The 27557-nt window shown below is 39.1% G+C and overlaps 1 protein-coding gene across 1 annotated transcript in view; it reads right to left on the bottom strand.

The window, feature by feature from the left end:
• Positions 1–1942: 1942 nt before the first annotated feature.
• Positions 1943–27557, bottom strand: part of NTRC (NADPH-dependent thioredoxin reductase C) — a 29289-nt gene continuing 3674 nt past the window's right edge. The window contains exons 2-10 of the mRNA XM_077392271.1: positions 24372–24585; positions 23636–23741; positions 23118–23383; positions 10460–10739; positions 6279–6386; positions 4756–4842; positions 4550–4654; positions 4225–4355; positions 1943–2266 (exon numbers count right to left, since the gene is read on the bottom strand). Of these exons, the coding sequence (XP_077248386.1) occupies positions 2206–2266; positions 4225–4355; positions 4550–4654; positions 4756–4842; positions 6279–6386; positions 10460–10739; positions 23118–23383; positions 23636–23741; positions 24372–24585 (1358 nt within the window). The 3' untranslated portion in view covers positions 1943–2205. The remainder of the gene's footprint in view (positions 2267–4224; positions 4356–4549; positions 4655–4755; positions 4843–6278; positions 6387–10459; positions 10740–23117; positions 23384–23635; positions 23742–24371; positions 24586–27557) is intronic.

Below are 27557 nucleotides of genomic sequence, written 5' to 3'. Positions count from 1 at the left end.
CAACAGCCAACCAGAAAAGCCCCCTCAGAACCACAAGGAACATAAAATCACAACCTAAAAGTTCTAATGAGATAATCAATGGAAGAGAATAAATGATTAGGATAAAAGAATAAGTTATCCATAGCTATGAAAGATTAGCAACTCCAGAGTAAAAATGATGGCATCTAAACAAGGAAGAATATATGAATTTAAATCACAGTGCAATAACTATTTTAATAAACAGTAGGTAGTCATACTAACCCAGCTTCTATTTCTCCTTTAGTCCCAGTACTGCTCTCTGGTGTGTTATCTTTCGCAGGTTGGTGTGCAGCGGCGGACAGGAGTCCAAATATTCCATCATTTGGTGAACTCCGCCCCTTGGTGGTGGCTATCACTTGAACTGGATAGTAGGTGGACAAACACAGGTGACCACCACAAGAGGCACAAAGTGTCAATTGTAAGTAAATGCATCCTTTGCAAGGCGGCAAAAGAATCCCTGAATCACGTCCTCCTGCATTGCCCCCTCTCATCTGCCATGTGGAAGGATATTATCAAGAGCTTTGGATTCTTTTGGGTTTTCCACATATTCATCTCAAGAATTCTGCTTTATTGGCCCAATTCCCCTTTTGGCGATCCCTTTGAAGTTGCAACTTTGTGGCATATTTGGCAAGAGTGGAACAAGAGAATGTTTTAAGACAAGGGGAAAAGCATCGCCTCGGAGACTAAGATTGATCTCATAGCTTGGGCAAAAACATACTCAACGGCTGATATTTTGAGAAACTTGCAGGCGATCATTTGGGATAATAGAGTCAGACTGCCCTGCCCCTTCTTGGAAGCCGCCCCCTAGTCGTTGGCTCAAGTTCAATCTCGATGCAACTGCTAAAGGTAAATTGGGTCTGCGAGGATTGGACGGCTTATTCATGATGCAGAGGGCAACTTCTTATATTCATATTCTGGTCCAACTTGGATATGCAAATCCAATGGGGCGGAAGCGAAAGCCCGCAGGCCCTTGGAAACACTCCAATATCATTTTGGAAATTCAGGACTGTTGCAAGGCCTTTCAACATCTCTTTTTGCACACTTCCAGTTTAGCAAATGAAAAGGCCTATGAGCTAGCAAAAGCCAGCGTAGAGAATCACAGTATGGAAGATTTTCAATCCACTCGTTCAGGTGCCCTAGATTGTGGGTTTTGGGAGGTGTTTACTTGTTTCTTGTCTTGCAACTGTAATCCATCTAGTGAATCCAAACAAAGAAAGTAACTAAAGAGGCAGCGAGCCGGTCAGATGAGACCCGAAGAACAGGAAACCTCGTTGGGGCTCGTCTACACCACATCGAACTAGAGCTTATGTTTATCTTTATGTTTTGTTTGATTGATTCGTAAACCTTTCCCCACTCTGGCTCGGTGAACTCCTCGCCTAGGGAGAGTGCGCCCAGCTCCAGTTTTTAGACAAGAAAAAGTGTGCCAACCGACCTGGTTCGCTTTCTGGAGGGCATGGAGGACAACTTGTCCCCTTCATGAGATTGTATGGTTACTCATAATATAAAAAAAAAGTTATTATTTTTTTTAAATAAAAAAAAAGAGGAATGATAGAATGAAGGGCGCCCCTATTGGTTGATTTCTGCAAAGTCGACATGTTTTCCACTTTTTAAGGCGCCACCATAAATGCATTTTGCAGAAAATCAACCAATAGGGGCGCCCTTGAAGGTGGTTTTTGCAAGGGCGCCCTTCATTCAATCATTGCTCTAAAAAACATCTTAATAAACTGGTTGAGCTGAGCAAATAGAAATGAAGTAGATTTGTGTGTAAGCATGTGCAAACAAACTATGGAACTGAAAAATGGCACAGAACCTATTTTCTCCTTCCAAAAAAGAATCCTTGAAGGACAAAGAAGAACAATTAGGTTCCCAATTTTGACAATGTACAGAGAGGATCTAGCAATTATTTGGGAATGCGAAGAGAAAGTAAAGTAAATTAGCTGGACTAACCACATTCCCATTGTCAACGAGTTTGTAATGCATCCTGAATTTTAAATTTAAATTTGCATCCAGATTTACAGATGAAAGCTAATAGAATATCAAAATCATGTTCTCTAATGATGCATATCTGAAACCAGATTGTAGGGGCTCACCCAAAAATACAACGATGGCATTGTTCCACATGCCCATTCAGAAGGAACAAAATTGAATCTGAATATGAATGCAAAAGATATAAAACCTCAACTTCACTCATTTATTTGTTTGAATGAAGTCTCTGTATTCTCTCTTCATTTTCACACCCGATACCGTCCTGCACATACAACCACACAGGCGTCAATGGCGTACAAGAAATAATAACTAAATATGATTCCAAAAGGCCACATTCAAGAAAGGTTTTATCATTAGCAAAGTCATTCTCTTGCTGAATCTGATACGGGCTCCATAATTGTGATATGTAATGCAAAACTATTGAAATACTGCCAGAATTTAGAAATAAAGAGGCCCGACATTAAAATATGTTAACCATTAATATTTTTCTTGACTTCTCATGTATTCCCTAGAAAGCATAAGTACCTAGCATGGAACTTGTGATAAGGGGAGGAATACAGATATACAAGAATATATGCTGGACAATTCAAAATAATGTGGCAACTGAAAAGAGGCAGAATGGTCTGAAACTAGTATTGATATTATATATTCAAGTGTTCCCCCAATTTTTATTTTGAATGATAAGGTCCCCCTTTATCGAAAAAATAAATAAAAGCCAAATGATCACATAAGGTTGGGCAAAGGTTTGCACTGTCAGAAAAAGAAGAGTACAACTTGTTAACATCACAGTATTTTTGTTAATTTTCAGAAAAAAGAAAAAGAAAAAAAGAGTACCAATAACGACACAATGAAAGTCTGGTGGACCCCTTGGCTAGCAAATCAGCAGCGTCATTAGCTGATCGATGGTGTTATGGAATGAGACATCATGACCATCCAAGAGATCAATGATTCCTTCGAAGTAATCGACGAATCACAAAGGAAACCCATTCTTGGCCTGAGCCCATTTGATCAGATGCTAGAATCGCCTACTACGACAAGCGGACTCCTACGAGAAGTAGACCAAAAGGGATGGCCACTAAAGGGCCAAAATGGTTGCCTCATTAGTGTTTAACCCCAATCGGGCCTAAGAAGGGAAGTTTGATTGCCCCTTCATGGTCCCTACATATTCCCCCAACTCTAGCTGGTCTTGGGTTGCCAATACTAGAACCATCAAAATTCAACTTGACAGAACCTATACCTAATGGCGAGCAAACCCATCTGGGGGCCATCACCCTGTTCACACAACTTGATCCCCCAAAATCCCATATGCGTCTTAGGTCAGAGCAGGAAAAACCCCTGAAGACCTTAGACACCATTGCCCATTGAAGGAAAGGATTAAACATTCCATTTCTGACCACAGACACTGGTTACCTTTACCATGAAAGACCCTTTTGTTCCTCTCCTTCTAAAACAACTAGAGAACAGAAGATATTGGTACTTAGGGGCGGCATCCTTGAGGAGGTGGTGTTACTCGGGGGCATCCTTGCGGCGGCAGCGGCGGTGCAGCTCAACAAGCATTTTCAGGCTACTACTGCATATTGTATGGGTGTAGACCAGAAAACACCGGCGGCGGTGATTCATACCTCTTCTGATGCCAGACGATTCAAAAGACCATTAGATCAACTTTCCAAGTGACATTTTGACAGTTCTCTCAGGCTCTCAGCTAATGGATTTTCAGGTAATTCTGGTTGTTCCTTAGTTTCTTGTCCTACCTCATTTTCCTATCCATCATTATGCTTAGATTTTGGTGCCTCTAATCACATGATTGGAGTGCATGTGTATCTTTCCATTATTCAGATGTACAAAAACGATGGGTATTGTATCGTGTCCTACATGATACGTTGAGCATCCACAAGTATCTGGGGAAGGCATATTCTGGGGATCAAGGCATATACAAAAGTACACACACAAATGCCAAGCGGCACGAATACACGATCCGATTATTTTTTTTTTTAAAAACGGTACTTTCGTAACTAGGTTCTTCAAGGGAAGAAACAATTTGTTCTACAACATTGAATCAACATAGCTTGCAACTGATGGCTCAAAAAATAGTTATTCTTATCATAAAGTGATTTAATGAAATGTAATGGCTCAATAATCACATGTATATATGGAATTTTTTTTGAATCATCATGTATATATGGATTATAAAATGGCGTAAACATGTACAAACTAACCAACCTTAGCATTTCCTTGTTTTTGAAATATTGCACACATGGCGTGCCCATAATCCCTGCTGCCTCCGCAACTTCTGGATCTTCCTCAATGTCAATTTCAACAAAATGTACATTCTGATCAAATTCATCAATTACCTGCCATAAAAGGAAGTCAATTTTGTAAATACGGATTCTCACATATTCATCTCGAGCCATAAAGCAGAATTGATCGTGTTTATTTAACAGTTTCATGCCAACCACAGTAATAAAATGTCTGCTATGAAGTTAAAGGAGGATAAATTTCTCGCAAAAATAGCCACATTGAAGTCATAGTGTTACATATATAATACCTTGCTTAAAATGGGCTTCAAGGTCCGACATGGACCACATGTGGGTGATGTATATAGCACACATATAAGCCTTGGACTTTCATGGTACAATTTTCGCAGCGCATACTGGAAAACCAAACAAACAGATGAAATACTTGTATTTAAAAGCATGACAGAGCAATTTAGAAATATTGTCTAAATGCCAACATATGGAACATAAATAATACCTGGCCCTTGTGCTTAGTAATAGAGATATCGAAACCCATCTGTACATCCCTGTCTGAGAGGTCCTTCTTCACCTCTTCGGTTTTGGGCTGTTGACAGATGTAGCACATATAAATAAGAGGGTTAAGATGCATGATCAAAATGCAGCATGACGGCATAGTTTTAAATTTTGTCTGAAATCCGAAATTTCAGACCCAATAGGACCAAAACCGAAATTTCGCTTTCGGATTCTCCAAATTTCGGCCAAAATTTCCGAAATTTTGAGAATTTCAATTTCTTTTTTTAAAAATATTTTTATGAAATTTCGGATGATTAATTAATTATTTTTTTAACGGATTTCGGCCGAAATTTTGACCGAAACAAAAATTTAAATCCATGCATGGCAGTACTGTTTATCCCACATGCGGGCAGATAAACAATGCATGCATACCCACAGAGAGTTGAAGAGAGGATGTCTCGCCACTGGTTAAAAAGCAGTTGGTGCTCATATTTTTCATAAACATAGATACATGTGCATATGTTTCAATGAACTGCTGTAGGAGGTGTGATTGATGCATGTGGGCCCAAACATGTTACAACTCATTCAACACTGTATGATGCATATTAATGCTTTTGAATTTTTTGTGAGCCCCCACATGTTTAGGTTCCCGAAGCTATTTCTCAGTGAATCTATTCTTATAGATATAAAATATTAAGAAGATGCTTCTAGTTTCATTTAAACTAGAAGCATTCTTGATGGCCTTAGATACTGTTAGGCCTTTGGATCCTAGAATGTTTTGGTGGAATCAGACAACAACAAGGATCCTCCATAGTCAATTAAATACTATTGGCAGGAGCTTCACTCTCTTATCCTTCATTTGAAGCCTAGAATGACACATCAGTTCAGAGAGCGTAATCAGCCTGCAGATCACCTTGCTAACTATGCTTGTAAGTGTAAAATATATATATATATATATATATATATAGTTTTGGTACACACCCTATCTATGATAAGGCCTTGCAAATGAATGGTTTGGATCACCATAGAAAATGTGGACCCATGTGATTGGGGCGCTTAAGCGCACCATAAGTTTCCTCATATATATATATATATTTTTATATTTTTAATTTATTATTATTATTTTTTTTTTTATTTTTTTTTCAGGAATTGTGAGATGTGATTTCTTGGGAATCCCTAGCATTCATAGCAGGTAAGATTTTTGTGTATTTGTTGGTCTTTTGTTTCCTGAGATAAGGTTATATGTCCTCGTCATGTACTTTTGTGACTCCTTGGGTATTCCAAGTATTTGTAGCAAGTACATTTTTTTGTATTAGTTTTGTGGATTGTATGTCCCCCTCTTTGTACTCTTTCATCATATCAATAAAATTTAAGGTGCCGGGTTAAAATACGAAAACAAATATGAGTCCAATGAAAGGGAGAAAACATATAAAATAAAAGATTTTTCAATGTAATTTATACTGGAGTGACAGAAGCATGAAATAAAAATAGTCACTAACAAGAATACCATTCATTAGAAATAAATACCTGGTGAAATTCAACAAGGAGATCATTGCTCACGAGATACCTCTCAACAGACAAAGCAGCCACACATCCTGACCCAGCTGCGGTTACGGCTTGCCTCCATTCATGATCCTGTCAGCAAAACAAGAAACTGGAATAAGAAGATATTCTTAAAACATCGACTAGAACCTATTGAAAGGGATCATATAATAGACTGTGCAAAGCTCAAATGAATGAAACAGTAGTTAGTAGAAGAAATTGTATGCGGTTATCTTGGTATGTTTATTGTCACATGTGATTAAGAGTAATTCCTTTCTTAGAAACAAATTTAATAAAAAGGTAAAAATAAATACAAGTTGATTGCTGAAAACCAACATGAGCTACGACTAGCAAATACCGGGCAACCTGTGATCAATCAAAATCCATATTCTCTGTGCATTGACGATGTGGCATCCCTGACAGGCTAAAATAACCTAGAACTTACCATGTTCAATGCAATGGGCTGTCCAAAGGACCATCCGGCTCATTTTACCTCGTATGACTGATAATTATCTTTCTCAGGATTCGGCCCAAGGTCGTTCCTTGATTCATGGGCCATCTAGAGAGAAGAGATGAAGGGAAAGTTCTTGGCAACTCGATCATGCTTGACCACAGTCCATGTCACTCAGAAAGTCATCGTGTCGCAAGCAAGACGTAAAGAGGGGAAGAAGCAACCTGACAATGACCGAATGACAAACCTCGACCCAAGACAATTGGAGATAGGAAAGCTCAAAAATATGACTTCAATGTGAAGCATATTAACCACATACTTTATGAGGTTTTGCAAATGGGGCTTAAGACAAATCTCGACCCAAGACAATTGGAGATAGGACAGCTAAAAATAAGACTTCAATGTGAAGCGTATTAACCACATACTTTATGAGGTTTTGCAAATGGGGCTTATCAAGCTCTTTAGAATCTCTAATAAGACTGATGACCCTAAGTATTGTCCATGAGTTACCCCTTGGAAGAATGTTTAGTCCTTAAAGATAAATACTCAGAATTTAATTTAGGAAGGGTCAACTGAGATCAAGAAGGACATCAGATCCTCCTTCAGGACTGACCCATCATAATTAAAAGAATAGTTGTAATATATTAAGAAGTTTATGGTAGTGAAGGCAAAAAATGGACAGATTTGTGAAGGTTTATACACGTCCATTTTGCCTCCAAAAATCGTAGGGTTGGGATGATCCTATGAAGCTGATTTTTTGTGGACACCCTATCTATGTGAGGGCAAATCAAATGAATGGTTTGGATCACCCAAACAATATGCCCTCCACTGTGTTTTAAGCTAGTGTATAGATAACTTATCTACACCTGTGTGTAGAAACCGTTCTCTCTCTCTCTCTCTCTCTCTCTCTCTCTCTCTCTCTCTCTCTCTCTCTATATATATATATATATATATATATATATATATATGAGGAAACTGTTGGTGAGCTAGCTTGCCCAATCACATGGGTCCCACATTTTGGGGAGTGATCCAAACCATTCATTTGCAAGGCCTTATCATAGATAGGGGGTGTACAAAAAATCAGCTCTATAGGATCATCCTAACCCCTCCATTTGTGGAGGACAAAATGGGGCAGATTTGTGTCTGTCCATTTTTGTCCTCCAAAATGGAGGGGTTAGGATGATCCTATGGAGCTGATTTTTGGTACACCCCCCATCTATGTAAGGGACTTTCAAATGAATGCTTTGGATCATCCTAACAAAGTGGGGCCCCATGTGATTGGGCAAGCTAGCTCACCATAAGTTTGGTGAGCCCAACAGTTTCCTCTATATATATATATATATATATATATATATATATATATATATATATATATATATATATATATATATATATATATATGAGGAAAGTGTTGGTGAGCTTAAGCGCCCAATCACACTGGGGCCTACTTTGTTAGGATGATCCAAAGCATTCATTTGAAAGGCCCTTACATAGATGGGGTGTGTACCAAAAATCCGCTCCATAGGATCATCCTAACCCATTCATTTGTGGAGGTCAAAATGGACAGACATTATTTGTTCACAAATCTGCCCATTTTTGTCCTCCACAAATGGAGGGGTTAGGATGATCCTATGGAGCTGATTTTTGGTACACACCCTATCTATGATAAGGCCTTGCAAATGAATGGTTTGGATCACCACTAAAAATGTGGGACCAATGTGATTGGGGCGCTTAAGCTCACCATAAGTTTGGTGAGCTTAAGCTCACCAACACTTTCCTCTATATATATATATATATATATATAATTTTTGGGGGATCCAAAGCATTCACTTGGAAGGCCCTTCCATGGATAGGGTATGTACCAAAAATCAGCCCTATAGGATCATCCTAACCCTGCCATCTGTTGAGGGAAAAAATGGGCAGAAACATGGACACACAGTGTCTGTCCATTTTCCACTCCACCTTTGATTGGGTTAGGATGATCCTATAGGGCTGATTTTTGGTACACACCCTATCCATGGAAGGGCCTTCCAAATGAATGCTTTGGATCCCCCAAAAAATGTGAGGTCACATGTGTTTTTGAGCTATAGCTTAGATAAGCTTAGATAAGCTATAGCTTAGGAACACACACACACACACATATATATATAGCTTATCTGCGCTCAAGTGCAGAAACAGGGTGGGCCCACATTGTTGGGGTGATCCAAAGCATTCATTTGGAAGGCCCTATCATAGATAGGGTGTCCACAAAAAAATCAGCTCCATTGGATCATCCTAACCCTTCCATTTGTGGAGGGAAAAAATGGGCAGATTTGTGGACAAACAGTGTCTGTCCATTTTCCCCTCCACTATTTTATGGGTTAGGATCTATGTTGCATGGATTCTTTGCCCCCTATGCTGAATCCGTGTCGACACGTCTCCACATGCGAATCGGGCATGGATTCACGTGGGACACACCCGGATTCTTGTCGTAGCCGTGTCCCACACGAATGCTGCTTTTTTCAAGCGAATCTGATTCGTTGTTGTCTCTTTTCCACATGAAACCTATTTTTTTCGGGTGAATCCGATTCATCGTTGTCTCTTTTAAAATGTGCATCCAATATATTTTCCCTTTAAATGTGTTTTCTTAACTTTTTTTAATATGAAAGCACAACATGTACTCTTTTAATAAAAACCGCAGTGCACAACCCCCCATCCTCCTTCGACTCTCTTAATACAAAACTCGCAACACTACCCTCAAATTTTTCATGAATATATATACATATGCATACACACAGATATATATATATATATATATATATATATATATATATATATATATATATATTAAAAATTTTAATTTTGAAATTTTTATTTATTTAAAATTTACCGAATCCGAATCCTACTTTTGGAGGCTTGCCGAATCCAAGACCTCGAATCCGTGTCGGATCCCGACACGCGAATCCGAATCCATGCAACATAGGTTAGGATGATGCTATGGATCTGAATTTTGGTACACACCCTATCTATGGAAGGGCCTTCCAAATGCATGCTTTGGATCACCCCATAAATGTGGGCCCACATGATTTATCAGCACTCGAGCGCAGATAAGCTATCTACGCTCGAGCTCATAAACCTTTTTCCCTGCACACACACTTCAATAGTCCTTATAGAAAGATAGATAATAAAATTGTAAGGTAATATAGAGGCATTTGTGGGAATGCAAAGAAGTGATTATGAAGAAAAAATCTATTTAAAAGGCCACACTTCTTAATTTTTTGTTTTCAAATGAACACACCATATTCTTTTCCAGGCTCTTAGACGTGAGGTGTTGAGAAATAGTAAACGGAACTTGCTGTCAGTTGAAGCAATAAATAAACCATATCCCTTACTCCATTTCATCACAGTGAACTTCGTTTTGACCATTGTTTTTCGGGAATCCTAATCCAGGGAGTTGAGGGCAAGAAGAGATCATTCTGAATAAGTAAAGCTCACTTTCTAAGGTCCGTTGGGTTTTCAAATTATTAGGTGTGGATTTAAGCTTTAAAGCAGGTGGTATAGGATAATTACTTTGGGTAACAGCGCATGATACAGTTCACTAATAAGTTAATAACCCTCAATGCGAAGTATAATTCTACTAACTAGCCCGCATGAGTATAAGCTGTGAATGGCCAAGCACTAAAAAAAAATCTACTAACTGCAAGAGGGATAAAAGGAACAGCTTAGATAGAATTACCTGTACATCTCCAGCAGCGAAGACACCTTCTACAGAAGTTTTTGACGTACCCTCTTTGACTAAAATATAACCTGACCTATCAAGTTCAACTTGGCCTTCCAACAACTGGCTGTTCGGAGTATGGCCTATACCATAAAATAGACCTCTCACCTCGAGAACCGATTTCTCCCCGGTATCAACCCTTTTCAATAAAATACCCGACATCTGTCCCTTGCTATTGCTGACGACATCCACAGCTTCGGTATTGAAGTGCACGGTAAGATTTGGATTGTTGAAAACTCTGAAACATTCGCCATAATCATCCTGTTAAACAAACACTCAAGGAGTTGAAAATTTACCTTCCACATTAGTCATAGTAACTGTTACACAAAAGGAAAATACTTTTCAGGAAATTTAATTATCCCAAACAAAAGCATGAAATTTCATTACCCCAAACAAGATCAGTCACGCAAAGTTTTTCTGAATAATACATGGTAATGCACCTCATACAAACATGATAATAAACATGAGCACATGTCGCATAATTAAAAAGAGGTTAGGACCATGGTTTTAAATTTGGGCCGAAATACAAAATTTCGGATTTCGGTTGGGACCAAAACTGAAATTTCGGATTTTGGCCAAAATTTCGAGAAATTGTTTTTTTTTTAAATATAGTATTATCCCGAAATTTCAGCCAAAATTACCGGAAGAATAAAATAATACTTTTTTTATTACAGGATTTCGGCCGAAATTACCAAAACCGAAATTTAAATCCATGGTTAGGACAATAGACTTTCATGAGCTTGTAAAGCAACCATAAAAATTGTTCAATCAAAGAAATGTGAATAAAGTCGTAGGTTTTCATGGTTAAACTATATAACACAGGTTTGATGATGGGCATGCAATGCAATAAATAGTGAAAGGGGATTTCAGTATCACTAATGGGCGTCAAGTAAAATATAAGGGATCCTTTAATGTGCCTTCTGCAGAAATTAATAAGGTGTCTACATAAATTAACCTAATTCATTCAACTTGACAAGACATGCAGTTTACTAGATTGAATTATTATAGTAACCTTACATGGGCTCTCTATTCCATTATATTAAACATAGAGGTTTACTGTTTCGATTTGTATAAACCAAGATTTTCAGGCTTCGTGACAATAAATAAATTCAATGGAGGGTTTCCTAGGAAATTAAAACAGTAGCGGAAGATGTTTTACACCACAAAATTTTTTACCAATCTAAACATAAATATGAGAGATCAATGATAGGTTGATCATTCCTTTTGTATAAAACATACAACTTTGAGCCATGAAATATTCTTCAAGATACGACAACAGAGATAGGAGAGAGTAAGGCACAACAGACAATTCTGCACCCTTATGTTTTATTGTAGGACTTAAGCCACTTCCAAAAAATTATAGAAATGCTTCTGACAAGTGATAAAGCCAGAGTTCCCAAAATACCCTTAACTAAGAACAAAACAAAGAAGAGAAAGATGCCCCTAGCTCTTTACACTTCCAACACTTCCCATTAGGTTGGGGCTAAGATATCGTTAAAGATCCAACTTGTAAAGGACCCCATGAATATGTATTCTCGCCATGGCTTTTGTGAACACACCTGGTAGGTGCTTATTTGAATTTAAGTTGGAGCACATCTCTCTACAGGTCTAGTTCTCCTACAAAGGACTGGATTAGATGCGATGTGTATAGCATCCTAATAGTCACAACAAAATGGGATAGGATGAAAAACCAAATTCCAAAAAAAGGAAGGATCTGGCTTGCTTTTGTTCAAAGAACAAAACTAGATTTGGAAACAAGCAGCTGCTTATTGCAGTTCCAGATTAATAACTTTCCTCCAATGAGTGAGCAATACCTTGAAGTGGACAGGCTATGAATAATAGACTCAGCTAAGTAACATTTGTGGAGGCTGAAACAAAATCATGACCATGAGTATTGAATGTAATTTGATGTCTAGGTGATGACTCCAGATATCTCAATATCTAGTAAGAAACCTCTCAATGTGGTGCTCAAGGTCATGCACAAACAAAATAACAAAAGGAGGAGTAGAGGAAACTTTTGGGACCACCTGTCCAAATTAATTTGGACAGGCATGGCATGGCCCACTGCCATGTGTATTCTTTTTGTAGCTGTAACAATAGATTTATTCAAGCCAAAAAAAATCGGAAAAAAGGGATGTGTTGCCAAAAGACTCCCAACCAAAGGAAAACAGATAACCAAGAACAACAATGTCGCCAAGGCTTACCTGAAAAGCCCGAAGAACAATTAAAACAGTCCTACTAAACCAAAAGGCCGCCCCGCCCCCGCGCTTCTAAGAGGAACCTAACTAAACACACCGGGTTTCCCCTAGTATTCCCATGAAAATTCAGTCTGAGAGAGAGAGAGAGAGAGAGAGCACCGTGCTTCTACTCTTGGTCTCGGCAACCTACACAAGGAATGGAAACATCCCTCGATCTTTACAAAATACTATTGACTAGAGAACCCCCAAAAAATTCCACATTGCTAGCCCACTTAATTATAGCTATTTTGATATCCTTAATTATTCTACCAATTGATCTAGCCTTTCCCTCAAAAATCCTATTGTTTCTTGTTTCCCAAATATGCCAAATGAAAGAATAGAAGGCCACCTTCCAAAGAATTTCACCTATGGCGCTGAAGACTTTTAAAATCCAACTTTCCTATACCTACCACGTACTTTGAAAAACACAAGACATCCCAAAAAAAAAGATAGTACCCACCCCAAGTATTGAAGGAGAACTCGGAACGAGGAAAGAACTGATTCAATGATTACTCACCCTTGTTTTTTTTTTTTTTTTTTTGGAATGACGCAGGAATTTTATTAAAAAGCAAAAACAATGACTGAGATGGTCAAAGCAAAGAATTACTCAACTCGACTCAACTAAGCCTTTGTCCCAAACTAGTTGGGGTCGACTAATGAATCCTTTAGAAAATTTTCATGCAGAAAGTAAAAAAGGGGGAAAATATAGAGCAAAACATAAGAGGATACAATAAAAGCAACAAGAACAAGCAAATCTGGGAGCCACCACTCTCGAGGATAGAAGTGATCACGCAAAACTGTCGACTCTAGCTACGCCTGAACGAGCGAGTAGAACCCCAAATTTTGTGTTGTTGTGCAGAAGCAGGGTTGTAAAAACTGGTGTGCAAATGTCTTGTATTATGGAAGTGACTCATCACCTTTCTTGGTTGAAAGGAAAGTAAAGAGAGTTTGTAACCCTAATCGAAATAGTGCAAATCTTGTTCATTCTTTCTCTGTGTATTTGTGTTTCTTACATCCCATCTTGTCATTGGCTGCACATCGAGTTTGATCCTGTTTCGAGAAATTGGAGGTCTCTCATTTCTCAACAATAACTAAATCGCACGAGTTACCGAGACTCCTGCCCTTTGGTTCTGGATCATTAACATTCCGACCGGATTTTGAATGCATCTTCCCGCATGATTGGAAAAATGAATGATACTTGAAGTTTTTGAAATTACCCTTCCAACAAAACCAATCTCCATGCCCCACTTTCTGCGAAACTTCATCGCCTTCATGGCTTGTCAATTCCTTCTTGATCAAACCTCCGCCCATCTTCGATCCATGGATCAAGATTGTCCCACCGAGCCAAGGGATCCATTTTTCCATCCATACATAACGAATTGGTATGGTATATTCATACCATAACATATGAAGAGTAAAAACTAGAATTCTTATCAATACTGGAACTCATAGGGAGGAAGAAAATGGATTTATGGATGGAATCAAATATGCAGTCTTTACAGAAAAAAGTATTCGGCTATTGGGGAACAATCAATATACTTCTAATGTCGAATCAGGGTCAACTAGGACAGAAATAAAGCATTGGGTCGAACTCTTCTTTGGTGTCAAGGTAATAGCTATGAATAGTCATCGACACCAAGGAAAGGGTAGAAGAATGGGACCTATTATGGGACATACAATGCATTACAGACGTGTGATCATTACGATTCAACCGGGTTATTCTATTCCACCTAAACCCATATGAGAACTTGTGCCACGTCCATTCCATCTTCGACCAGCAGACAAAAGGGTTACACATCTTCCCCTCACCCTACCGACACGACTCTGACCATGGAAAAGAAAATCACCATGCCTATCTTCCATATCTTTTCCTAAGTCGCGTTAGGAAGCTCTTCATGATGGATGAAATAGAGCTTACCGAGTTACCAAAAAGATGTGGAGTAGGATGCAGATGGGTCTGTGCACTTAATAATCTCCCCGATCACAAGGACTTGTTGTAAGAGGATATACTAAAACCCTTGCGATTGAGGACTTCTGTTCTTATTACTTGTTAGCGATCTACATGATGATGGTTGAGAGATAGAAAGAGGGGAGAAGAAGTATGAGAGAGACAGAGAGTAAGAGACAGAGAGAGAGAAATTATGGAGGGAGAAAAAAGAGACGTCAATGAGAGAGAGAGAGAGAATACATTCTAAAAAGCTCTCTCTCCCCAATACACATATTATATTAATATGTATATGGAAAAGACTAAGATGCCCTTGCTTGGGCATCAGTACATTTAACACTCCCCCTCAAGCTGGAATGTATATATCATACATTCCAAGCTTGTTACAAAAATCTTTCAATTTGGCACATCCCAATGGTTTGGTAAACATATTTGCAAGTTGATCTGCGGATCGGGTAAACGTTGTACAAATCTCACCACTCTGAACTCGATGACGAATGAAGTGACAATCAACTTCAATATGCTTGGTTCGTTCATGAAACACTGGATTCGTTGCAATATGAATTGCCGCTCTATTGTCACAATACAACTTCGCTGGAGATGTCGATGCCAACCCAATCTCTGATAAGAAGCCATATTAGCTCCCCACTCGTATATGACATAGCTCTATACTCAGCTTCTGCACTTGACTTGGATACAACATCTTGCTTTTTACTTCTCCACGACACCATATTACCTCCGACAAATGTGCAATATCCTGTCGTTGATCTCCTGTCAGCAGGAGATCCTGCCCAATCAGCATCACTGAATCCTTCTACCTTTTCATGTCCATATTTTCTGAAGCACAGACCCTTGCCTGGCGTACCCTTTATATATTTGATGATCTGAATGACAGCGGCCCAGTGGGAGGTACGTGGAGCACTCATAAAGCGACTAACCATACCAACTGCAAATGATATGCCTGGACGGGTGACAGTCAAATAGATTAGTTTCCCAACCAATCTTCTATATCGACCAGGATCATTCAGCAACTCTCCTTGATCAGGAAGAAGTTTAACATTTGGATCCATAGGGATAGCCGCAGGTTTCACCCCCATTGAGCCTGTCTCCTCTAAAATGTCCAATACATATTTCCTTTGTGACAATGAGAGACCACGACGAGAGTGAGCAACCTCAATACCAAGAAAATATCTGAGCTGACCCAAATCTTTAGTAGAAAATTCACCCTGGAGGAAGGACTTCAGATTGTGTATCCCAGACTTGTCATCCCCTGTAATTACAATGTCATTAACAAAGACTATTAGGAGGATATATCCAGAACTAGATTTGTAACTGAACACAGAATGATCAACAGCACACTGCTTCAACCCAAAACGCAAAACCGCAGCACTAAATCGTCCAAACCAAGCCCTATATGACTGCTTGAGTCCATAAATCGTCTTCTGAAGACGGCATACTGATGAGAACATCTCTCCCTGAGCAACATACCCAGGAGGTTGCTCCATATAAACTTCTTCAGACAGATCGCCGTGAAGAAATGCATTTTTTACATCAAGTTGATACAAAGGCCAACCACGATTTACTGCCAGAGAGATCAATACACGAACGATGGAATCTTAACCACTCAGTAAAACATCTCCTGATAATCGACACCGAACGTTTGAGTGTATCCTTTAGCGACAAGGCGAGCTTTGAGACGATCAATAGACCCATCTGGAATGTACTTAATGGCAAATACCCAGCGACACCCAACAGTCTATGCACCAGGAGGAAGGGGAACTGGCCATTATGTTTTATTTGAGTGAAGAGCACCCATCTCAGCATCCATAACAGCCCTCCATCCCGGATGATTCAAGGCATATGTGACAGACTTAAGCAAACTAATCGAAGACATGCTAGAAACAAAGGACTGAAAGGAATGTGAGAGATGAACATAAGAAACAAAATTAGTTATAGGATGAGCAACACCACGAGATCTAGTATGGGATGCAATTGGTGAATCAGACGGTGGAGAACAAGTACCTGAAGGCTGACAATCCGACCGCGGAAGAGGAGCAGTAGGCGGAGATGGCACTTCTTCAATCGTAGAATGAACAACCTGGCGAGGTCCCCGAGTATAAGTTTGCAGTTCAGAACCCTTAGAAGCCACAGGAGGACCCGTTGGCATATCAGGAACAGCCACAGGGGTTGGTTGGTAAGGACCCATCAGAACAGGAACATGCAGGTTAGTGATGTCAGCAGGTACTGGAGAGCCTGTGGAAGACAAATAAGGCTGGTCCTCAAAGAATGTGACACATCCGCACAGACATATGTCTTCCTAAGGCGAGGACTATAACATTTATAGCCTTTTTTGGTACGAGAGTAACCTAAGAAAAGGCACTTTTCAGCTCTGGGTTCCAACTTGTCAAGTCCTGGAGACAGATTATGAACAAAGCATGTACATCCAAAGACACGGGGCACTAATGGAAATGGGTCACCGAGAGGATACAAGACTGAAAAAGGCGTGTTCCCAGATAGAGTTGAAGAAGGAAGACGATTACCTAGGAAGCATGCTGTGTGGACTGCATCACCCCAATGAATTTTAGCAGTAAATAATGAAGTTTTCTTTCAGCCACACCATTTTGTTGTGATATGTGAGCACAGGATGACTGATGAATAATACCACGGGAGGAAAGAAAATTATGAAAGCCATTAGATACAGAGAAATATTCCTTAGCATTATCAGTACGTAAACAATTAATAGAATATTTAAACTGGTTGATTACTTCAAAATAAAAGTGACGAAATGCATTAAATACTTGAGATCTATCTTTAAGTAAAAACAACCACGTGGCTCTCGAATAATCATCAACAAAGATAATTAAATATTTGTGTCCATTTAATGACGTAGTTCTAGCTGGACCCCAAACATCATAATGAATAAGTTCAAATGGACGAGACACTCTACTACTAAAACGAGAAGGGAAGGACACACGATGGTGTTTCCCTAACTCACACGACTCGCAATGAAAATATGGAACAGGCTCCGAAACAAAAGAAGATTTCCTAAGCGTATTCGCAGGAGGATGTCCCAGACGACAATGCCATTGATAGGCATCCACAGAGGAACGAAGAGCTACACCAGCACCGGCCTGGTCAAGGTAGTAAAGACCATCAATCTCACGGCCCACCCCAATCCTCGTCCCAGTCTTCATGTCCTGAAAAATGCAATAAGAAGAAAAAAAAAGAAACAGTACAATTCAGTGATTTTGTTAATTGGCGAACATATAACAAATTAACAGGAAAGGACGGAACATAAAGAACGGAAGACAATTGAAGACTTGTCAAGATGGAGACTGCACCCATCTCAGAAACAGGGGATGTAGTCCCATCTCCCAATGTAACAGTACGAGGACCCATAGAAGGGAGAGGTTGGAGAGAAGAAAGAATTGTAGGATTACCAGTCATATGGTGGGATGCTCCTGAATCAATGAGCCATGTCCCAGAAGAAGAAGTAGATAAAAAACAGGAGGGACTACATTTATGGGCAAACGTGGCTACTGGCTCATTTCCTTTGTCCCGAACACAAAGAAGCTCCTCATATTCCGCACGAGGGATCACAAGAGACTCAGATGTAGATGGAGCCACAGAAGAAGAAATACCATCAGAAGCAGCAGCAGAGGCATTCGCAAGCCTGTATGGACGAAGCTTAGGATGTAAATCGTAGCAATAATCAACAGTATGGCCATCCAACCGACAGTGAGTGCAATGACGACCCACACGACCACGGCCGCCACCATCTCTGCCTCCCCCTGACTCACGGCTACGGCCATGACCACGCCAACCACCATCACGGCCGCGCCCAAAGCGACCGCCACCACGGCCATGATCACCCCCCTCCATATGAAACATGAGCAGATCCATCCACTAAAAGTTCACCAGACTGAGGTACCCGCATACGCTGGACACGAGAGAAAGCCTCTGCAAGTGTGGGAAGCGAACCAGAAGTAACAAGCTGCTGACGGATCTAGAGTTAGTCAGGGCCCAAAGAATCAAGAAATCGAACTACCCGCATCTCTTCCTGACGCTTTTTGAGAACCTCAGGATCAACAGTAAAGGGCAACAATAAGTCAAGCTCCTGACAGAGTGCAAGGAAATCACTGTAGTGGGATCCTACAGGTTTGTCTTCTCGCTCAAGTCTAAACCAATCTGAAAAACGATCATAGATACGAGTCAGATTATCCACTCCTGAATACATTGTAGCCACATGCTCCCAGATTTCCTTTGAAGACTGCAGATACATCATAGATGAAGCAATATGGGGGTCCATACAACCTCATAAAAAAGAGCGAACCATGACATCATCCTCACGCCACTAATCATATGTCGAGTCAATACGAATCGGAGGAGAGCGCTCCAGAAAACTTATTTTTCTACGACCAAGTACATAAGTGTAGACTGCCATCTTCCACGGGGGGTAACTTATATCCCATCCAGTTTTATTGAAGTCATCTGAAGGGGAGGCTCAACATGGGAATAGCTAGACTGAGCAGTATACGACGAAGAACGACCCTCAGCAACCTTGAGAGTCGTAAGTTGCTGAGCGAAGGGCCCCACAGGATCCATAACAACAGCCGACAAACAAAACAACCAACAAGTATACTCCAATCACCACCGAAAAATAAATAAATCGAAAACCTCCACAAGGCACTCAACAACCTATTGCAATGCCACAGTAGCCCTAACAACAGACACAACGAGGCAACAATACTTCAGCCAACAAACACAAGAAGGCGATCACCAACAATAACCACCACAGCACCCCCACGACGAAACGACCAAAGAGAGGTTACAACACACGTGGCCAACCATCCACAAGTAAATCACCACAATTGTGCCAACACAACCACCGACAATACAAGCAACAGATGAACCATCTAACCTCATCAAACCACCACCAACAACAACTATGGTGCTGATTTAGATCATGGATAACGGAGAGAGCCACAAATACCACAAACCATAAGTTTCATAATAAAGAGATAAGATATGATTTAGATCATGCGTAAAGGGGATGTAAGGATCGGAATCACTAACGAGAAAGAAAGACAAGAAGGAATTGGTGTAGGGTTTGGAGAAAAAGAACCGAAAGTGCTGATTTTTTAATAGGACAAAAAATAGGGTTGTGTGAATAAGACAAAAAAATAAAAAAAAATTGGGGAAATGATTATGCGAAAATGAAGAGGATGGGGTATGGGATTTTTGCTTAAAGTTTGGGTTGGACACTCCAAACGGTTAGGGCTGAAATAAAAAACCCAATGAAAAATTGAAAAAAAAGGAGGCACGAAGAAGAATAAGGATCTTAATTGTTGATGTGGATCTCTCATACCAATCGCTCTGATACTATGTTAGAGATATACATGATGATGGTTGACAGATAGAAAGAGGGGAGAAGAAGTATGAGAGAGAGAGAGTAAGAGACAGAGAGAGACAGAAATTATGGAGGGAGAAAAAAGAGACGTCAATGAGAGAGAGAGACAGAGAGAATACGCTCTAAAAAGGTCTCTCTCCCCAATACACATATTATATTAATATGTATATGGAAAAGACCAAGATGCCCTTGCTTGGGCGTCACTACATTTAACATTACTAAACTCAATTCAATTCGTGCGGTCATATAATATCCATTGGATGTTGTGGCAACTTGATGTTAAAAATGCTTTCGTAAATGGTGACCTGCAAGAATTGTATATGGAGCAAACACCTGGGTTTGTTGCTTTGAGGAAGACAAATAAGTTTTGTACGTTGAGGAAAGTGATCGTGATTGAAAGAGTTTAGCACTATTATCACTACATATGTTTTTTTCAGGAGCCATACGGATCAGTCTATGTTTATTTTGAGATCTTATATTATAATTGTCATGGCAGTGTATGTTGATTATATTGTTGTTACAAGCAATAATCGTACAGAAATCATTGAGGTGAAGAAATATCTTATACAATAATTCCATTCAAAAGACTCAGGTAAGCTAAGATATTTTTTTGGCACTGAGGTAGCTAGATCTAAGTACGGTATTATTCTGTCAAAATAAAAATATGACAGGGTTATGGGCAGAGACCAAGTTGTTGAGAACTAAGTTAGTTAATACTCTTATGGATCCAAACATGAAGTTCTCACGGGATCAATGAGGGTTATTTGACGATCAAGGAAAATACATACGACTTAAAGGGAAGTATATTTATCTAATTATCACTTACTTTTGCAGTTAGTGTGGTAAATAAGATCATGCGTTCACCTAGTATTCCATATTAGCAAGTAGTTAGGTGCATGTTACTATACTTGAAAGGTTCTCCACATAAAGGGATTATTTTAAAGATCAATACTCTATTGACAGTTATTTTTTTATGATGATGCTAGGATTTCCCTCTGGCTTAGGTCTACAACCAGTTATAATGCCTTCATTGGAGGAAACACGGTAACTTGGAATGGCAAGAAGCCCAGTGTGATTGCTAGATCAAGTGCAAAGGTTGAGTACAAGGCGATGGGTCACACGACTTGTGAGGTAATGTGGCCGAAACTCCTATATCTGGAACGGGTTTTAAGGTTAACATACCTACGAACTTAAAGGGAAGCTTATTTATCTAATTATCACATGCTTTTGCAGTTAGTATGGTAAATAAGATCATGCATTCACCTAGTATTCCATATTAGCAAGTAGTTAGGTGAATGTTACTATACTTGAAAGGTTCTCCACATAAAGGGATTATTAAGATCAATACTCTATTGATAGTTATTTTCTTATGATGATGCTAGGATTTCCCTCTGGCATAGGTCTACAACCAGTTATAATGCCTTCATTGGAGGAAACACGGTAACTTGGAACGGCAAGAAGCCCAGTGTGATTGCTATATCAAGTGCAAAGGTTGAGTATAAGGCGATGGGTCACACGATTTGTGAGGTAATGTGGTCGAAACTCCTATATCTGGAACGGGTTTTGAGGTTGACAGACCTACAGAGATGTATTGTGACCAAGGTTGCCAGAGCCGGAATCGAAGGCTCCCGGGATGGTCGGAAGCAGGAATCGTGAAGTCGCCGGAGAGTCACCGGAGAGTCGCCGGGGAATTGTCAGGGAATCGCTAGAGAGTTGGGCATCGCTAGGGAATCTCTGAGAAATCGCCGGGAAATCGCGTTTCACATAACATTAAACCGTGGTTCCCAAAAGTAGGAATCGGGTTTCCGGGGAATCATAAATCGCGATTCTCAAAAGTGGGAATCGGGTTTCCGACGAATCCGAAGCGGGATTCCCAGTTTTTTGGATTCAAGAAGATTCTCGTTTCGGATTCGAGAACCCGGGAATCGAGGTTCCCCACTCCCAGGGAAGAATCTTGCTTCCTTGATTGTGACAGACCTACGGAGATGCATTATGACAAGCAAGAGGTAACTCATATAGCGAGCTTTCAGTTTATCCTTCAAGGACTAAATATATTGAGGTTGATTGCCACTGTATTTGAGAAAAGATCATAACTAAATAGATTTCCACTCCATATGTAAATTCCAAAGATCAGCTAACAATCCTCATCAAAAAAGCACTTGGTCGTCAGAAGTTTCATACTATTCATTTAAAGTTGGGAATAGATGATATCCATACTTTAGCAGTTAGCTTGAGGGGGCGTTAAAACATAGGATAGTTTCCATTTCAGTTTTATACCCTTATTACATAGAAGGTAAGTGGCATACTTGTAATATTTGTTAATATGATCTCCAAACCCCATGAACTCCATTTTCCTTTCTCTCTCCTCTTCTATCTTTTCTCTTGGCTTGGGTTCTTTCCCTGAGACTTCTTCATCCTTTCATTTTATATTAACAAGGAGGAAAGGAGAAAAAAGGAGAATGGAATTAATATGTTGATATCATGATCCAAATAATATAATGAAAAGATTAAAAACTTAATAACATACGGAAACGGTAAGAAACATAACAGCCTGAAAAGATGGAAAACATGATAGGGTAGAAAAGGAAAAAAAAGGAAAAATTAGAAGATACAAAAAGATAAGGAAAAAAAGAATTAAATTGTAGAACATAAAATATGATAGTATGTTCATTAATAATCATCAATTAGCATTTGTGTGGCCTTGATATCTTTGTGATTTTATTACTCTTGAGAACATTATCCTTGGGGTAGAAAGTGCAACTCCCAATAGTTTGATTTACAATAGGGGGAATCATATTGTCGAAAACGATACTAGAATGGGAAATTAACTTTTAGAACTATTTTCCCTATAAAAAATGCATGAACTCTTCATCCATTCTGTTGTGTAAAATTGCATTGACATGTAAAACTAATATGAAACCATATACATTATGAATCAATAACTATAACCTATTACCATCATGACCCAAAGGCAAATGCCATATACAAAAAATAAATTAAAAAATAAAATAAATATTGACTCACCTATCTTGCATTGCTCTAGATGCCCGTAGTTGGTCTCGACGGACAAGCAAATGTACATGGCGAGCATATTTAGTGAGATACAATGCTTCCTCTGTAGCTGTATCACCTCCTCCAACAACCCCAAGAACTTGCCCCTTAAACAGCGGTGAGGCACCATCACAGATTGCGCAAGCACTTATTCCTCTACTCCAGAACTCTTCTTCACGTGGTAACCTGAGCCTTTGTGCTGTGGCTCCAGTGGCCACAATAAGACTGTGGCACTTTACCTGAAAAGTACAAAGTAAGCAAGCAAACATCCAAATTCTAAATTTTTTGTGCTTTAAAATCTTCAATATCATAAAAATGAAAGCACAAGGTTACGATATGGCAGAAAACAGAAGTTCTAAGACAACAAATGTATATATTCTTGCTGCCATGGCTCTAGTTCAATTCAGGTTTAAGGTGTTCAAGCCATGTTCTTGCAAAGAGAACTTCAACACAACATACGTCGACCATTTGACCATAAATTATTATGTCACCTCACGTTCGCTGCTCCGTACAGTAAAAGGGCTGTTCTTCACGTCAATATATTCTACATCTTCTTGGAAAAGCTCCGCACCCCAGCGCTCTGCCTGCCGTCTCATCCTAGTAACATAATGTTGTCAAAACTGTTATGTAGAAAGTAAAAAATTTTGATAACTGAATTTGGATAAAAAAAATTCAACCTATTTCACAAATATCGTTCTCGGGATATATTAAATTTGTTTTATTTTTTTGGGTTTATATCAGGAAAAAAACGATAAAAATAAAATTATTTAAAAACAAATAAAAATATATAAACCAAGATAAAATAAAAAGGGAAATGACATCAGCACAACCATGCTTTGTTATATGCACGGTCCTAGCTTGTCTTTTAGCATTTAAAGAGCCGTCAAAAGGTTATTACAGTTCCCAAAAAGCTATCACAAGCCAATTAATAAAGAAAAAACAAGCTAGGACCATGCATATAACAAAACATGGTTGTGCTGGTATCATTTCCTAATAAAAAATATCATGATATTATCGTGGTAAATGAAAATATCGCTATATTTTAAATTCTTGGAATTATTTGGGGATTTTGTTGTTTTATCAAAATGTTGCGATAAAATTGCTAAATTTTGAAAATCACATATATTTGTGACATAGGGTTCAACAAGGACATGGAGAAAAGCCAATACAGATGTGAAATGAGGGTAATGCAAAGGAAATAGGAATTTTGTTCTCATAATTTCTTACCGATCCATCAAATCAGGGCCAGTTATTCCATCAGGAAACCCAGGAAAATTCTCAACTTCAGTGGTAGTCATCAACTGCCCTCCAGGAACCCCACCTACTTGATACCCTTCAAATACTAGAGGCTTCAAATTGGCACGTCCAGCATAAATAGCCGCAGTATATCCAGCAGGACCAGAACCTATGATAACCAAATTCTCAACACCCCTACCTGTAACTGCAATGCAAACAAACTTTCCACTTGTATTAGACTGTATAGTAGCCGCATGGAAAAAAATCAAATATAAGATATGGTGGAAATTATAACTAGCTAAAATCAACATTACACATATTAAAGATGCATGGTTGACTTCAAAAACAGCACTGCAAAAAGAAAGGCATATTGCTTTGCAGCATACAGAACACCATAAACAATAATTATTTGAGTATGACATGGTTGCTCAATAGTATGAAGCCCTCAATTAGCTCCACGGTTATTTTTGTACCACTGCTAAAGTTGTGACAAGTCTTGGAAGAGCAATATTCTCAAGGTAAAAAAATTTCTAGGATTTATCAGTTCTACGAGGATATTCTTATGCTAAAACAACAAGACAAATCCTTGAGTGAGTACTATAGCAGCCTCAAGGGGATGTGGGAAGAGTTACATATATATCAGCCTCTTTCTATCAACTTGAAGCTACTTAGGAAGCAACGTGAGGAGTTACACGTATCTAAATTTGTAAGGGCGTAGACTCTACAGTCAATTACCAAAGGAGAAGATTAGCTATAGACAAGAAAAGAGTTATTACCTAAATGAGCTAATGTAGTAACAGATGAGGAAGGACAATTCACTTTTGTTGGCACTTTTCATAAACCTTTTATTATCCTCATGTGAGATAAAAACTAAATCATCCGACGGAGACTGCGCAGCTAATTTCCAATGGGAACATTCTAAGATACATCATCTCCAACAATTGTAATTGTATATGAAACCCAATTAGCCCACCTTGATTTTCCAAACATGTCCCAACACTTTTTAGAAGTGTGATTGGCTCTCCCACAACACCACGTTGTCTACCACCACCACATTTTCCTCCCGACTCATGGCCACGCATAGTTTCGAAACTCCCCCGTGTCATCGTGGACTTCCTCAAGTCCCCCTTTTACCTTGGTCGCATTCTTGTCCAAGTCCGCATTTTGCACTACAAAGTCGACCAAAAGTCATTTGACTCTCCCGAGTTATGACCGCATCAACTGAGTACTCGATCACGTCGTGGCAAGTCGACTACGATTTGCTTTGGCCACATTTTGCCCCGCATATGCATTTTGAAACATTGTGGCCAAGTCCTTTGCCAAAACCATTACAATTCACGCCTGCCTTCTCTCTAGCACTGAGATGTGAGGACATAAAAATCTCAACATGCTGCAGCTGATAATAAATTTTATTCAAAGAGGGAAGCTATTTACTACGAAGAATCTGTCCACATACTGAATAAAACTCTAGATTGAATCTCGAAAGAAACTTTGCAACCCTAAACTATTCTTGTTACAGCTTTCAATAGAACTAAGTCTAGTATCAAGGGTTTGTACCTTAGTTGTCAATACTGTTTTGTTCGGCATTCCATTTTGGTCAGTAAAACAGGACGTTCCGGTGTTTTGACCATTTCGAAAAAACTACTACGAACGGAGAAAAAAAATTAATAGTTGAAATTTAAAGAATCTAAAAAAAAATGTAAAAACCATTATAGCAACCAAATTTAATAAAAGCATATTTATTAATTAAAATATTAAATTTATTATGAGAAAAAAGATTAGACGCTCAAGCATTCCTTCCTTTGGTACGCTAGAGTTTTAAAGAGAGATTCTATTGGCTGATATTTGGGCCCCACAGAAGCCTTACGATTGAAAAAAGAAAAGACTGAAAAGGAAGGTCGAAACCTAAACCCATTCTCTTTTCTCTAACTCTCTCTTCTCCGCTTCTCCCCCGACGCTCTCCGCCGTCGACGAGGGCCCCACAGGGCTCCGCCACTCCCTTCTCCAACGCTCTCCGCCGTCGACGCTCTCTCTTCTCCACACAGGTATTTTTTTGCTTTTTTTTTGGGTAAAATGCTATGTAGGGTTTTGTTTTTTTATTTTTTATGGATTAAAGATATATGTAGGAACTAGATCTGTGTGGATTTGAGGTTCTTCTTACTGATTTTGTATGGATTGAAGACATGGATTTAGTGTTTTTTTTTTTCACAATAAACCCAAAAAATCTAGGTTTTCTTACTCTTTTTCTTCACTGATTGTTTAGGGTTACTGATTTTGTATGGATTGAAGACACAGATTTAGGGTTTTTGTTTTCAAAAGAGACCCTAAAAATCTAGGTTTCCTTTTTCTTTAGCATTTTTTTAGGGCTGGATTTAGGGTTCCAGTTTGTCACACCCTATTTAGCATTTTTTTCAATGGTTTAGGGTCCCTGTGACACCCTATATGTCATTTGTTTCAATCCATGTATTCAATCCATACAAAATCAGTAAGAAGAACCTCAAATCCACACAGATCTAGTTACTACATGTCTTTAATCCATAAAAAATCAAAAAACAAAACCCTAGATAGCATGTTACCCAAAAAAGCAAAAAGCATACCTGTGTGGAGAAGAGAGAGCTTCGGCGGCGGAGAGCGGCGGAGAAGTGAGTGGCGGAGCCCTATGGGGCCCACGTCAACGGCGGAGAGCGTCGGGGAGAAGTGGAGAAGAGAGAGTCGGAGAAGAGAGAATGGGTTTAGGTTTCGACCTTCCTTTTCAGTCTTTTCTTTTTTCAATCGTAAGGCTTCTGTGGGGTCCAAATATCAGCCAATAGAATCTCTCTTTAAAACTCTAGCATACCAAAGGAAGGAACGCTTGAGCGTCTAATCTTTTTTCTCATTTATTATAATATATCAATAAAAGTAAGAAATGTTAATCATAAAAAATGCTAAGAATGTTGAAAATACTTTCAGAAGTTTTTGGATATTGAATACCCTCAGAGATGAGAAGAGATGAGTAGAAGTGAGATGAGTAGTGATGAGTAGAACTTACAAGGGATTGAGAGAGAGATAATGTGTAGAAGTGAAGAAAATGGGAGGCTTAGATAGGCTAATATAGTTTGTTGAGTCAAAAAGGATGAAAGATACCCTTCAAACGACTATATAATGGTCCAAACAGACATAAATTAATTGTAAAACAGT

This window comes from Tasmannia lanceolata, unplaced genomic scaffold (assembly GCF_043159265.1).
Source record: "Tasmannia lanceolata isolate RefF3 unplaced genomic scaffold, GAP_Taslan_0.1 ptg000002l, whole genome shotgun sequence".
Taxonomy (NCBI): Eukaryota; Viridiplantae; Streptophyta; class Magnoliopsida; order Canellales; family Winteraceae; genus Tasmannia; species Tasmannia lanceolata.
The sequence above is the reverse complement of the archived record's forward strand: the minus strand, read 5'-3'. Positions and strand labels throughout refer to the sequence as shown.